General features: G+C 42.9%; 2 protein-coding genes across 2 annotated transcripts; both read right to left on the bottom strand.

Annotated features, from left to right (window-relative positions):
• Positions 1-565: 565 nt before the first annotated feature.
• LOC143581549 (uncharacterized) lies at positions 566-1,384 on the bottom strand. Its single transcript, XM_077064311.1, has one exon. It carries the CDS (start codon positions 1,382-1,384, stop codon positions 566-568), a length of 819 nt encoding a protein of 272 aa, XP_076920426.1.
• A 1,343-nt stretch (positions 1,385-2,727) lies between these two features.
• Positions 2,728-3,144, bottom strand: LOC143581547 (uncharacterized). The gene has a single exon (XM_077064310.1). It carries the CDS (start codon positions 3,142-3,144, stop codon positions 2,728-2,730), a length of 417 nt encoding a protein of 138 aa, XP_076920425.1.
• Positions 3,145-16,324: the final 13,180 nt, after the last annotated feature.

Raw genomic sequence — 16,324 nt, 5'->3', positions numbered from 1 at the left:
GTTAAAGAGTATGATACTCTTGTTCTTTCGCTGCAGAACATGCTTCCTGAATTAGCATCAGCTGAAGACGGCGTGAAGCAGTTGCCGGTGTACCTAGATGATGAATCTGAGGACGGAGAGTCTTAGGATGCTTCTCCACAATCCCCGCAACACACATCAACTCCTAACCCATAGATGTAGTTTATATGGCTTGTAATTTTTTCTTTGTAATTTTGTAATCTCCCTTTTGAGTATTAATGAAAAAAACTTTTATGCCTTGTTGACTGTGTTCTTTTAAGATAATATCTTTGCAAGATATTTTTAACTTTTGGATTTTTCAACTTGGATGATGTTGACGACGTGGCAGGGAAAGAAATTTTAAGCGACGGCTGATGGGACACCTTTAGACAATCTGTACACGCTTTTTTCTCTTACCATTGATCTGCTGGCCACCCTGAATCATGTGGACGTTGAGATCTATTATTTGCCTTTTGGCCGAGCCCTGGTTATCCTTTGCGGGAGGTTTACCAGCCCATGGTCTTACACTTTTGACCAAATGATCTAACTTCCCGTTCTTTACAGCCGCCTATATTTCATTCCTTAGGGCCACACACTCGTTTGTATTGTGCCCTATATCATTGTGATACGTGCAATGTTTTTTATTATCGAGGAATGATTTCCTTGGTAACGGTTGAGGCTTGCGGAAAGTTAAATTCTCCGTTTTGAGGATTTCGGAAGGAGTTTTTGGCAACTGAGTCCAACTGCTGTTGGAAGATTGTGTTGGAAAGTTACGCTTGTTTTTGTTGCCAATCAACGATATTGCATCGAACTGCTTCGGTTGCTCTGTGGTCGGTTGCAGACTTGACCAGATTGTTCCTTTAGCTTGTTTATTTGGTCTCGTTGTCTGGAACTCGACCCTTGGTAATTGCTTCTGGTTGCTGGACCCTAGTGTTTTTTCGGTTCTTGCAAACAACTTAGGTGTTGTCATGATTTCGTCCCAGGATTCGGGCATTCCGTCTTTTCCAGTTAGCGTGCGAATTAAGGCTTCACTATGGACATTTTTACGGAATGCTCCTCTCAGCATGTCTTCACTAACCTCTCCGATATTAAGGCTCTCGTTATTAAAACGAGTAATGAAGTCCTCAATGGATTCATTATTTCGCCTTTCAACATCCATTATTTCTGAAAGATCACGCGTATGTTTTCTTTGTTGGTTGAAGTGTTGAGAGAATTTTTCTATAAAATCTTTCCAACCTTTAATCTGTCCACATGGTAATTTCTTAAACCATTCCCGCGCCACCCCGGTGAATGTTAGTGCAAACATGTGACACCAATATGGAAGAGTCCAACCACTAACTCCTCCAACTGCTTCAAACCTTAACAGATGATCACTAGGATCAGTCATTCCATTATATGTTCCAACAGATGTTGGAATCTTTGCGTTAATCGGTAATGGAGCTGTCGCAATGCTTGAAATAAATTTTGATTTTTCAGCGAAAGATTCCGGGCGATATGGTTGGGAAAAATCATACTCAGCATTACTGTGATACTGCGCATGGCGGACAGCTGGCCGCGGATAGATATTGTCAGGTCATCCGGCACATCAAGGGGAGTCCTGAAATAACTGACTGTTTTGTGAACTTGATGACCGCTTCCGAGGAGGTTTGCCGGATGAAAGACTTTAATGAGGGGATGACGTTTGCTCAGTCCGGACAATCTATTGAAAGCCATCCACTTCACGGTCTCGATGCAAAACAGGAGTATGATTTGCGGGTTAAAGAGTATGATACTCTTGTTCTTTCGCTGCAGAACATGCTTCCTGAATTCGCATCTGCTGAAGACGGCGTGAAGCAGTTACCGGTGTAACTAGATGATGAATCTGAGGACGAAGAGTCTGAGGATGCTTCTCCACAAGCCCCGTAACACACATCAACTCCTAACCCATAGATGTAGTTTATATGGCTTGAAATTTTTTCTTTGTAATTTTGTAATCTCCCTTTTGAGTATTAATGAAAAAAACTTTTATGCCTTGCTGACTTTGTTCTTTTAAGATAATATCTTTGCAAGATATTTTTAACTTTAGGATTTTTCAACTTGGATGATGTTGACGACGTGGCAGGGAAAGAAATTTTAAGCGACGGCTGATGGGACACCTTTTGACAGTCTGTACACGCTTTTTTCTCTTACCATTGATCTGCTGGCCACCCTGAATCATGTGGACGTTGAGATCTTTTATTTGCCTTCTGGCCGGCCCTGGTTATCCTTTGCGGGAGGTTTATCAGCCCATGGTCTTACACTTTTGACCAAATGATCTAACTTCCCGTTCTTTACAGCTGCCTCTATTTCATTCCTTAGGATCACACACTCGTTTGTTTTGTGCCCTATATCATTGTGATACGTGTAATGTTTTTTATTATCGAGGAATGATTTCCTTGGTAACGGTTGAGGCATGCGGAATGTTAAATTCTCCGTTATGAGGATTTCGGAAGGAGTTTTTGACAACTGAGTCCAACTGCTGTTGGAAGATCGTGTTGGAAAGTTACGCTTGTTTTTGTTGCCAATCAACGATATTGCATCGAACTGCTTCGGTTGCTCTGTGGTCGGTTGCAGACTTGACCAGATTGTTTCTTTAGCTTGTTTATTTGGTCTCGGAGTCTGGAACTCGACCCTTGGTAATTGCTTCTGGTTGCTGGACCCTAGTGTTTTTTCGGTTCTTGCAAACAACTTAGCTGCTGTCATGATTTCATCTCAGGATTCGGGCATTCCGTATTTTCCAGCTAGCGTGCGAATTAAGGCGTCACTATGGACATTATGGACATTTTTACAGAATGCTCCTCTCAGCATGTCTTCACTAACCCCTCCGATATTAAGGCTCTCGTTATTAAAACGAGTAATGAAGTCCTCAATGGATTCGTTATTTCGCCTTTCAACATCCAGTATTTCTGAAGGATCACGCGTATGTTTTCTTTGTTGGTTGAAGTGTTGAGAGAATTTTTCTATAAAATCTTTCCAACCTTTAATCTGTCCACATGGTAATTTCTTAAACCATTCCCGCGCCACCCCAGTGAATGTTAGTGCTAACATGTGACACCAATATGGAAGAGTCCAACCACTAACTCCTCCAACTGCTTCAAACCTTAACAGATGATCACTAGGATCAGTCATTCCATTATATGTTCCAACAGATGTTGGAATCTTTGCGTTAATCGGTAATGGAGCTGTCGCAATGCTTGAAATAAATTTTGATTTTTCAGCGAAAGATTCCGGGCGATATGGTTGGGAAAAATCATACTCAGCATTACTGTGATACTACGCATGGCGGACAGCTGGCCGCGGATAGCTATTGTCAGGTCATCCGGCACATCAAGGGGAGTCCTGAATTAACTGACTGTTTTGTGAACTTGATGACCGCTTCTGAGGGGGTTTGCCGGATGAAAGGCTTTAATGAGGGGATGACGTTTGCTCAGTCCGGACAATCTATTGAAAGACATCCACTTCACGGTCTCGATGCAAAACAGGAGTATGATATGCGGGTTAAAGAGTATGATACTCTTGTTCTTTCGCTGCAGAACATGCTTCCTGAATTCGCATCTGCTGAAGACGGCGTGAAGCAGTTGCCGGTGTACCTAGATGATGAATCTGAGGACGAAGAGTCTGAGGATGCTTCTCCACAAGCCCCGGAACACACATCAACTCCTAACCAATAGATGTAGTTTATATGGCTTGTAATTTTTTCTTTGTAATTTTGTAATCTCCCTTTTGAGTATTAATGAAAAAAACTTTTATGCCTTGCTGACTGTGTTCTTTTAAGATAATATTTTTGCAAGATATTTTTAACTTTTGGATTTTTCAACTTGGATGATGTTGACGACGTGGCAGGGAAAGAAATTTTAAGCGACGGCTGATGGGACACCTTTTGGCAGTCTGTACACGCTTTTTTCTCTTACCATTGATCTGCTAGCCACCCTGAATCATGTGGACGTTGAGATCTATTATTTGCCTTTTGGCCGAGCCCTGGTTATCCTTTGCGGGAGGTTTACCAGCCCATGGTCTTACACTTTTGACCAAATGATCTAACTTCCCGTTCTTTACAGCTACCTCTATTTTATTCCTTAGGGCCACACACTCGTTTGTATTGTGCCCTATATCATTGTGATAGGTGCTATGTTTTTTATTATCGAGGAATGATTTCCTTGGTAACGGTTGAGACTTGCGAAAAGTTAAATTCTCCGTTGTGAGGATTTGGGAAGGAGTTTTTGACAACTGAGTCCAACTGCAGTTGGAAGATCGTGTTGGAAAGTTACACTTGTTTTCATTACCAATCAACAGTATTGCATCGAACTGCTTCGATTGATCTGTGGTCGGTTGTAGCCTTGACCAGATTGTTCCTTTAGCCTGTTTATTTGGTCTCGAAGTCTGGAATTCGACCCATGGTAATTTCTTCTGGTTGCTGGACCCTAGTGTTTTTTCGGTTCTTGCAAACAACTTAGCTGCTGTCATGATTCCGTCCCAGGATTCGGGCATTCCGTCTTTTCCAGTTAGCGTGCGAATTAAGGTGTCACTATGGACATTTTTACGGAATGCTCCTCTCAGCATTTCTTCACTAACCCCTCTTATATTAAGGCTCTCGTTATTAGAACGAGTAATGAAGTCCTCAATAGATTCATTATTTCGCCTTTCAACATCCAGTATTTCTGAAAGATCACGCATATGTTTTCTTTGTTGGCTGAAGTGTTGAGAGAATTTTGCTACAAAATCTTTCCAACCTTTAATCTGTCCACATGGTAATTTCTCAAACCACTCCCGCGCCGCCCCGGTGAATGTTAGTGCAAACATGTGACACCAATATGGAAGAGTCCAACCACTGACTCCTCCAACTGCTTCAAACCTTAACAGATGATCACTAGGATCAGTCATTCCACTATATGTTCCAGCAGATGTTGAAATCTTTGCGTTAATCGGTAATGGAGCTGTCGCAATGCTTGACATAAATTTTGATTTTTCAACGAAAGATTCCGGACGATATGGTTGGGAAAAATCATACTCAACATTACTGTGATACTCCGCATGGCGGATAGTTATTGTCTGGTCATCCGGCACATCAAGGGGAGTCCCGAATTAACTGACTGTTTTGTGAACTTGATGACCGTTTCCGAGGGGGTTGGCCGGATGAAAGGCTTTAATGAGGGGATGACGTTTGCTCAGTCCGGCAATCTATTGAAAGCCATCCACTTCACGGTCTCGATGCAAAACAGGAGTATGATATGCGGGTTAAAGAGTATGATACTTTTGTTATTTCGCTGTAGAACAAGCTTCCTGAATTCGCATCTGCTGAAGACGGCGTGAAGCAGTTGCCGGTGTACCTAGATGATGAATCTGAGGACGAAGAGTCTGAGGATGCTTCTCCACAATCCCCGCAACACACATCAACTCCTAACCCATAGATGTAGTTTATATGGCTTGTAATTTTTTCTTTGTAATTTTGTAATCTTCCTTTTGAGTATTAATGTAAAGAACTTTTATGCCTTGCTGACTGTGTTCTTTTAAGATAATATCTTTGCAAGATATTTTTAACTTTAGGATTTTTCAACTTGGATGATGTTGACGACGTGGCAGGGAAAGAAATTTTAAGCGACGGCTGATGGGACACCTTTTGACAGTCTGTACGCGCTTTTTTCTCTTACCATTGTTCTGATGGCCACCCTGAATCATGTGGACGTTGAGATCTTTTATTTGCCTTTTGGCCGGGCCCTGGTTATCCTTTGTGGGAGGTTTACCAGCCCATGGTCTTACACTTTTGACCAAATGATCTAACTTCCCATTCTTTACAGCTGCCTCTATTTCATTCCTTAGAGACATACATTCGTTTGTATTGTGCCCTATATCATTGTGATACGTGCAATGTTTTTTATTATCGAGGAATGATTTCCTTGGTAAAGGTTGAGGCTTGCGAAAAGTTAAATTCTCCGTTGTGAGGATTTCTAAAAGAGTTTTTGATAACTGAGTCCAACTGCTGTTGGAAGATCGTGTTGGAAAGTTACGCTTGTTTTTGTTTCCAATCAACGATAATGCATCGAACTGCTTCGGTTGCTCTGTGGTCGGTTGCGGCCTTGACCAGGTTGTTCCTTTAGCTTGTTTATTTGGTCTCGGAGTTTGGAACTCGACCCTTGGTAATTGCTTCTGGTTGCTATACCCTAGTGTTTTTTCGGTTCTTGCAAACAACTTAGCTGCTGTCATGATTTCGTCCCTGGATTCAGGCATTCCGTCTTTTCTAGTTAGCGTGCGAATTAAGGCGTCACTATGGACATTTTTACGGAATGCTCCTCTCAGCATGTCTTCACTAACCCCTCCGATATTAAGGCTCTCGTTATTAAAACGAGTAATGAAGTCCTCAATGGATTCATTATTTCGCCTTTCAACATCCAGTATTTCTGAAGGATCACGCGTATGTTTTCTTTTGACAGTCTGTACACGCTTTTTTCTCTTACCATTGATCTGATGGCCACCCTGAATCATGTGGACGTTGAGATCTTTTATTTGCCTTTTGGCCGGGCCCTGGTTATCCTTTGTGGGAGGTTTACCAGCCCATGGTCTTACACTTTTAACCAAATGATCTAACTTCCCATTCTTTACAGCTGCCTCTATTTCATTCCTTAGAGACATACATTCGTTTGTATTGTGCCCTATATCATTGTGATAGGTGCTATGTTTTTTATTATCGAGGAATGATTTCCTTGGTAACGGTTGAGGCTTGCGCAAAGTTAAATTCTCCGTTGTAAGGATTTCGGAAGGAGTTTTAGACAACTGAGTCCAACTGCTGTTGGAAGATCGTGTTGGAAAGTTAAGCTTGTTTTTGTTACCAATCAACGGTATTGCATCGAACTGCTTCGGTTGCTCTGTGGTCGGTTGTAGCCTTGGCCAGATTGTTCCTTTAGCTTGTTTATTTGGTCTCGGAGTCTGGAATTCGACCCTTGGTAATTGCTTCTGGTTGCTGGACCCTAGTGTTTTTTCGGTTCTTGCAAACAACTTAGCTGCTGTCATGATTTCGTCCCAGGATTCGGGCATTCCGTCTTTTCCAGTTAGCGTGCGAATTAAGGTGTCACTATGGACATTTTTACGGAATGCTCCTCTCAGCATTTCTTTACTAACCCCTCTTATATTAAGGCTCTCGTTATTAAAACGAGTAATGAAGTCCTCAATGGATTCATTATTTCGCCTTTCAACATCCAGTATTTCTGAAAGATCACGCGTATGTTTTCTTTGTTGGCTGAAGTGTTGAGAGAATTTTGCTACAAAATCTTTCCAACCTTTAATCTGTCCACATGGTAATTTCTCAAACCACTCCCGCGCCGCCCCGGTGAATGTTAGTGCAAACATGTGACACCAATATGGAAGAGTCCAAACAATAACTCCTCCAACTCCTTCAAACCTTAACAGATGATCACTAGGATCAGTCATTACATTATATGTTCCAACAAATGTTGGAATCTTTGCGTTAATCGGTAATGGAGCTGTAGCAATGATTGAAATAAATTTTGATTTTTCTGGAATGATTCCGGGCGATATGGTTAGGAAAAATCATACTCGGCATTATTGTGATACTCCGTATGGCGGACAGGTGGTCGCGGATAGCTAGTCCCTCTGTACGAAGGGAGGCGACTATCCCCGCTGTAGTAACTACCTTCCGGATGATAAGTTGAGTCGTATCCGTCCAATTCATCCTCATAAGATGGTACCCGCATATCTATGCGAGGACGAGGACGTAACCTCCGGATCACTCATGCATTCTGTTCCGGTGGTTGACTATATTGGATGTGGCTTCCCCTTATGGGAGGAGAAATAGATCTCCTAAGAGGCTCATCATACGTCAGGGTACGGCCATGAAAACGCTCATTCCGAACCCTACGTTTATACTCTGCTTTCAAACTATCTTGTTGAACACGAAGCCATTCGTCCGGAGACAAAAGTCCTTCGGTTCTGAAGCTATGACGGTGAGCTCTTCTTGGGTTAGAATCACCAGAATCTTCCTCCAAACCTAACTCTGATTGAGTTCGGTGAGTTTCTCTCGTAATCCGCTCTAGATTTCCCAAATTAGAACCACCTGGGGCTGTGACATGCCCTAACTCAGTAGTTGGTGTAACGACATTCCCAGCATTTACCGGAGTAGTATCTTCTAATGGAGTGAAATGTCCCGAGCCGCTGAACCACCTAAGGTAAAACCTCCAGGGTTCACGGCATCAGTTCGTGGAGCAGAGTTTTTGATTCTAGCAAAAATGGATGTTGCTCCTTCACGCGATTCAATATTGAGATCTCGTGGAGGTTGCAATTGATTCTTCGTCGGCCCTTTAGGTAAATGATTCATATCGTAAAGAGAACGGAAAATTATTTTCGCTGTTCTAACAAAAGCACGGATGGCGCCAATGAAGAAACACGGATCTACTCCCCACTAATGGGTCCTAGATCCAATGAGTCAACAAGGTAGGATACGGTTAACTGCCGATACGATATGAACACAATTCCCCAAAGTCCAATGACGTGAACCTGCAAAACAGACACCGTGAGCTCGTTACGGGAAGGACAAGAGGGGGGGTCTTCCCATAACCACCCTCCGGCGTTAGAATAAGTACTGTTCTGACGAGAGTAAAGCACTTAAGTAAATTGAGAGAGTACAGTGGGAGTGAATGAATACCTTATGATGATTGAGAGGGTATTTATAGCAGAAGGGTGTGGGGAAGTGATTGGGCCAGCTGTCCCTTTAGAAGATGCTTTCATAACCGTCTAGACACGTGTCCTCACATGATAGGTTTAGCCTATACGTTGCATGTGCATGTATAACAACCTGGACACGTGTCTCTATAACATTGGTTAATGGGGTAATATTGGCCATGTGCACGATTATAACGACCTTAACAGGTGTCATTACTTGATTAGCCAAGGGATCACGTATTGCTCAAGAAAGCATCTTAATAAATCTTCTAGAAGGTTATTAGTTGTTGACAACTGTCCCGAAGCATTTCCTCATGGTTGTTTACGCGGGAGGGTATTCCCTCTTGCGGATGACCTTTGAGGGTGCCAGGATGCTTCCGCATGTGTCATGAGGGTGTTTCTTCCTCAGATGATTTATGCGGATGGTTCATATGTCCCGCGGGTGACTTGTGACGTGCTCTTGGTTGACCCGCGGGTGTCACTTAAGGGTATTTGGGTCTTTTTAGTACCCTACCTCTGTATCATCAAAAATTAAAACCACCGAAAATTACAACCAACGCAATCAATAGCACGGGTCTAAACTTGTTTTGTATTATCACACAACTAAAATATTCATTGAGCAACTTCAACCATCCCACATGCACATGTATAACCGTAACCGGTAAAATGAAGTTGCTTATAATAGAAAATAATATCTTTCTTGATATAAAAAAATCAAATTTTTCTAGGTTTGTTAAAAAACTACAACACGTTAGCGTTTCAAAAAAAATTGAAATTGACTCTAATATCATTGTAAGTTTTTGAATGTCTCTTTTATAAATTATTTTAGTAGTAAAGAGTTTAAATACAACGATATGTGCTAAAAGCTATCACATCTTCTAGAATGGTAAACTTACTAGTAATTAAGAAATGTTAACAAGTCTATAAGTCTTTAAAAAAACAACCTTTTAGAGTTTTTAGCTTATGTTTTGAAGTGGATGATTAGATCTTCAAATATTTTTCTAATGGTATCTACACACGAGGCAACCTATATCCAAGAAGTGCTAGTCAACAACACAAAAGCTTTAAGATCTAAGCGTGTTGAAAGTAAAACCGACACGATATTTTTAGAGTTTAATGTGTTAAATGGTACAAATGGACTAATACGATATTTGCAATAATAAATTATATGTGCTGAAAGCTATCACATATCTCCTACAGTGGTAAAATTGCTATTAGTTAAGAAACGTTAATAAGTCTGCGTGTCTTTAAAAACCCAACCTTTTAGAGTTTTGAAACATGTTTCGAAGTGGATGATTAGATCTTCAAAGCTTTCTCTAATGGTATCTACAAACGAAATTAGAGCATCAAGATCTAAGCTTGTTGAAAGTGAAACCGATATTGCATTTTTGTAGAGTTGGGCGCAATTTTTAGAGTTCGGTATGTTGGATGGTGAAAATGGACTGGGTATCTCCGATACCCAAACCATATAAATGAAAATTAATCTTTGAAACCTAAACAAAATATTTAAAAAGTTTGATAAAGATGATTATTTAAAAATCATAGCTTAAACAATCATTTATTATTGCAAATATCATATCAAACATTATATTTTCAATGGAGTTTTGACTTAAAACTAAGCCATCCGGCCTATCAATCATCAATATCTTATATCCGAATTCATGCTCTAACACAAAATTTCAACTATGTATTATTTGAACCCATAACCACCCTAAAACAAAACTCATAAGAAAAAATTCCTTACCACCATACCAAAGGCTCATAACATACGTATCTAAGTTAGTTACAAGTTCCATAAGTAAAATTGATATATTTTGTAGTTTTTTTTCTTTTATATCTAGTAATCATTCTACTATATATTAAAGGAAAATGAATTGATACAGGCGCCCACCTCCAAGAGATGGCGGAAGGCCAGAAAAGAAAATCAAAGACCTTCACGCCAGCATGATCTCAGGCAACGCGCAATCCAAGAAACGAAGGCAAACAGAATATGCGGCCTGGAAGGAAGAACAAGTCGTCTTCCCAAGAGTGAAAGGAGGTGCGAACAAGAAAGCACCTCTAGTAATCACAGCTGTATTCGGTCACTACCGAACACCGCGCTTTTTCATCGATGCGGGGGCAACGTCGAACATCATGTATCACCAATGTTTTGACCTACTGGAAGATAAAGATAGACAGCAGTTAACGCCAGTCAATGCTCCAATCACGGGCTTCAATCAAAGTATCGAATACCCGCTAGGACAGCTGACATTCCAGGTTGAATTGAGTGACGGAGTTCATTCATGAACGGAAGACGTAGACTTCCTAGTGATGGAAACACCTCACTCACATTATGACATAATTTTGGGAAGAGAAGCAATTGGCGATTTCAACGCTAATCCCTCAACAGCCCAACGAATATTGGGTACCAACTCCAACGGGGATAGCAATGATCTACGCCAACAAAGAATGCAATGTGGCGGAAAGGAAGACACCGCTACAAAAGATACCAAAGACCAAAAATCGAGAGGCGGAAAAATGGGTGCTCAACAAAGAGTTCCCCGAGTAAAGCATAACCATTGGACCGACCATCTCCGAAGTAGCACGGGCGGCACTCAAGAGACTGTTAATCAAAAGCATTGATGTATTCGCTTGGACTCTAGCAGACAAGACAGGGGTCCCGTGAAACAAGGCGGAACATGAATTAAAAGTTAATTCAGCCTTTGTCCCAGTAGTGCAGAAAAGAAGGAGAATGGGGACAGATCAAGCGAAAGCCTGCGATGAACAAGTCCAACAGCTGGTAGATGGGGCATAATCCATGAAATTCAATACCAAACATGGGTAGCCGACCCAGTGATGGTACCCAAAGAAAACGGTCAATGGCGCATGTGCATCGACTTTAAAGATCTCAACAAAGCATGCCCAAAAGACTGTTACCCTATACCGGAAATCGATCTTAAAGTAGACGCACTGGTACCCTTTCAGTTAAAATGTTTTTTAGACGCATACAAAGGGTACCACCAGATCCACATGGCGGTAAAGACCAAGACAAGACGGCGTTCCGAACAAACAACGGAACGTATTGTTATAAGATGATGCCATTTGGCCTCAAGAACGTCGGATCTACCTACCAGCAGTTGATGGACAAAGAATTCAAGCCTCGGATCGGAAGGAATTTGGAAGTCTACATGGATGATTTGACCATAGAAAGCAAGACGGAGGCAACCACGTTGAAGGATATTGCGGAGACCTTCAAAACTTTAAGGTCAATTAGCATGAAGCTCAACCCAGGAAAATGTTCCTACGGCATGGAAGAAGGGAAATTCCTGGGAGTGATCGTAACGAATGGTGGCTTCAAATCCAACCCAGAAAAACTGGAAGCCGTGCGAAAAATGTCTTCACCAAAATCTGTCAAGCAAGTACAAACAATCAACGGCCGGTTAGTCGCGCTGAACAGATTTTTGTCTAGTCATGCTGAAAGATCTTTTCCATTCGTCTCAACCTTGAGAAACTGCCTCAAGAAATCTCAGTTCCGATGGACGGAAGAAGCAGAAACAGCGTTCCAAGAAATCAAGTCGCGCCTAGCAGAACTACCAACGCTAACAGCCCCTAAAGCTGGAGAACCGTTGATAGTATACTTGGCAGCATCAGAAAGAACAGTCAGCGCAGTCTTAATGGTGGAAAGAAATGGCATTCAAATGCCCATTTATTACATAATCCGCACCCTAGCAGATGCGGAAACAAGATACTCCACCTTGGAAAAGCTGGCTTATCCCTGGTTCAGACGGCGCGGCGTTTGAGAAGGTACTTTCAAGGCAATCCAATACATGTTCTCACCAACTTTCGCTTACAAAATGTACTGTGCAAGCCAGAATTGTCTGGGAGGCTTGCAAAATGGGGGATAGAATTGGGAGAACATGCCATTGAGTATAAACCAAGGCCAGCGATCAAAGGCCAGGTTTTGGCTAATTTCATCACGGAAATTCCTCAAGAAAAAAAGGAAGAGTGCAGAAGAGAGATCGAACCCCCTATTGATCAAAGAAAAGATGAAGTCTGGAAGTTGTTTATAGACGGAGCTTCTAATGATGAAGGTGCAGGCGCGGGCCTAAGAATAACCAACTCGGAAGGACAACACTTCACGTACGCGATTCGCCTAGAATTCAAAAGTACAAACAATGAGGCGGAGTATGAAGCGTTGTTGGCAGGGTTAAGAATCGCGAAAAAATTAGGAGACCAACACTTAGAAGCGCACGTGGATTCAATGCTAGTGGCAAACCAGATTGAAGGATCCTACGATGCAAAAGACGACAAGATGGCGTCGTACTTAGCACAAGCCAAAGTGCTAATGATGACCTTCACTTCATGTAAGGTGAAGCACATCAAACGAAGCGAGAACAAACAGGCGGATGCCTTAAGCAAATTGGCGTCGGTTGGGTTCGAACATCCTACAAAAGACGTCCGCATAGAAGTTCTGAAAACACCTTCAACAATGAACAGAGAATTTTTCATGTGTTCAGCGGCTGAAACAACTTGGATGACACCAATCATCCACTACCTCGAGAGGGGTACTATGCTAGAAAAGAAAGCAGAAGCTCAAAAGATCCGCCATAAAGCCCTGAACTACACAATCCAAGATGGCATCCTGTACAGGCGATCATACTTAGAACCACTTCTCAGATGCGTAGATCCGCAAGAGGCAAATTATCTGTTGAGGGAAATTCACGAAGGAATATGTGGTGTACATGCGGGTCCAAGAATGGTGGTCGCCAAAATAATGAATACGGGATACTATTGGCCGGGTATGCATGTAGATGCAGAGAAAGAACTAAGGAAATGTAGCGCGTGTCAACGTCATGCACCAAACACCCTACGCTCGAAAAACGCCATGATCCCAGTAACAGCCTCTTGGCCATTCCAGAAATGGGCAATTGACATAACGGGACCATTTCCAGAGGCGCCAGGGCGGGTGAAGTTTCTCATTGTGGCAATCGGTTATTTCACAAAATGGGTTAAAGCAAAGCCGGTAGCAACAATCAACGCAGTCAGCGTTAAAAAATTCATATGGGAGTTCATCATCTGTCGTTTCGGACTACCCATGAATCTGGTAAGCGATAACGGAACACAATTTGCGGATCAACACATTCAACGATGGCTAAAAGAGCTCAATATCACGCAAACGTTTACTTCCGTCGCTCACCCACAGGGAAATGGTGAGGTGGAACGCGCCAACAGAACTATTGTGGGCGGAATCAAGAAAAGGTTGGCAAATCACAAGTCAGGATGGGTTGATCAAATACCCCACGTCCTATGGGCCATACAAACCCAAAGAAATACAAGCAACGCAAAAACGCCGTTCAGCCTAACGTATGGTACTAAGGCAATGATTCCCGCCGAGATCGGCGTTCCTTCACCAAGGGTCACAGTGCAAAAAGACAATGAGGCGGAAAGGCGCCTAGATTTAATGCTCTTAGAGGAGCGTCAAAAGTTGGCTGCAATCAGAGAGCAAAATTACTAACGCCAACTGCAGAAATACTACGACGCAAAAGTCAAAATTTGTAAGTTCAATGCTGGAGATTACGTCCTTCGCAACAACGAGGCATCAAGAGCGCATGCGCAAGGCAAGTTAACGCCTTCTTGGGAAGGCCCTTATCAAATTAAAAAAAGTATTAGGAAAAGGTGCCTATATCCTGATGCAACTCGATGGCTCAACAATTCCTAGAACATGGAATGCAGCGCAATTGCGAAAATGTTATATGTAAATCGATTCCAAAGTTGAAAACACAGGCCAAGGGTCAAACAAGTTTGAATGGAAACGATACTCCGCATTTGTCACAAAACAAAAAGTTCATTTATATACAAATAATTACAAGCAGGTACCAACACCCACGAAATAAAAAGAAAAAAGAGTTACAACTATACAACAGAGATAGACTAGTCAACGTCGTTAATGCTGTTCCCGGACTGGTCAACAGCATACGCGCTATCTCCGTGGTCGCCATCAGACGGGGCGGACAGACCAACCAACGAAGGCTCCAGCAGCTTCCTTAGCAACTGCACGCAGTTTTCTTCCTTAGCATACCCAGCAACCGCCAAAAGAATGGGAAAGGTAAGAGCATCATACTCCGCCTCGGCGGCGGCATACTCCGCTTCCACATCAATAGCTTGAAGAACGTAAGCTTCAGGAGGAAGATTATCATGCAGATGCGTCACCGCATCCTGAAAGCCGGTCTTATGTCCAAGTTGTCGGGAAGCGGTAACAAGGGCGCCAACGCACCGCGTCAAGTCATCATCGGTGATGATCCGCTGTGCAACCTATATAATAAAGACGACAATAAAATGCAAGTAAAAGTAAGAACATATTTACAGCATAGCTTGAAGATGGCGTGTTTCAACAACCAATCGCGGTCGGCAGTGGCAGCAACACACTCAGTAGATATGGCTTTAATGGTCTCCTCATTAGAAACCAATGTGTCAGCCAGCTTTCCCGCATCCGCCTTCCTTGACTCAGCTTCCGCCTCCAACTCTTCAATACGCTTGCGAAAAGCAGCGTTTTCACTTTAGAGTTTGGCGGAAGCTTCTTTGGAAGAAAGAGCACGGTTGCGTGCTTCCGCAAGATCAGCGTTAGACTTCTTGCAAGCAACCTCAAACCCCTTATAACGAGCAGCCCGCTCGCGGACAGATTCCGCCAAATCTGCCTCAACCTTCGCCAATTTGGCTTCAGCATCAATCAAAGCTTGGCGTTGCTCCGACGACTCTTTAGCCGCATTCCAGGCGGCAACCTCAGCATCTTTCACCAGTTGCTCCATCTCTCTCGTCCGGGCACTTGCATCGATCTTCTCCTCATGAAGAGCACGGTTCTTGCGCAACAGCTCGACGAAACTGGAGAAAGCTTGGACTTGGTGAAAAGCAGCATCAGAATACAAACTATTCCGAGGCTGGATTTTGCGAGCAATCCGCTCGCCAGGAGGAACAACATGCTCCAAAAAATCTGTACAAATGGCCGGGTCTTCAAAATTGGCGTCGCAAGTAACCTTCCATCGAGGGCGAAAAACTTGATTCGCCTCCATGGAATCGCCGGGATCCATATCTACATTCAGTACCCCGCCACTCAAACCGCCAGTCTACCTGCCACTGCTACCACCAGGGAAGTCAAAAAATTTACCTTGTACCGTCGCACCAATAGTAAAAGGTGGCGGCGGCACAACCTCATCACCATCAAGAATGTAACCCTTGTCCGGTGAAGACTGCCTTAACTTCATGAGATCGGCAAAAGAAATACCGGCCGAGTCAAGACCAACCTTGGGCGATTCGTACACAATCGCCTTCATCGGTCGAACAGACGACGTGGGCTGAGAAACGAACGGAATAGAAGATTCCGTCGATGCGCGTACAGTCGTCACAATGGTTTCGGCCTCAGACGGGCCAACCACACCCATTATCATTGGTAAACTCAGCATCTACAGAAGGCGTCGCCTCCGACAAGCCGCCAACACCTGTTATCATTGGCAAACTGCCAAAAACAGTCGCCAGTGAAGATGCAGCGGCAGGACCAGCAGTCGATGAAGAAATCTCCAAAGTACCTAAAACACGGATTAAATGCAAATTAAAGGGGGCCGCGTCAAAATAATTTCAATATCAGTTACAAAAATCGTACCTGGCA

This window comes from Bidens hawaiensis, unplaced genomic scaffold (genome assembly GCF_021521415.1).
Source record: "Bidens hawaiensis isolate Kalapana, Puna unplaced genomic scaffold, B.hawaiensis_p1.1 tig00031098_1, whole genome shotgun sequence".
Classification (NCBI taxonomy): Eukaryota; Viridiplantae; Streptophyta; class Magnoliopsida; order Asterales; family Asteraceae; genus Bidens; species Bidens hawaiensis.
This window is presented reverse-complemented; position numbering and strand designations above follow the sequence as displayed.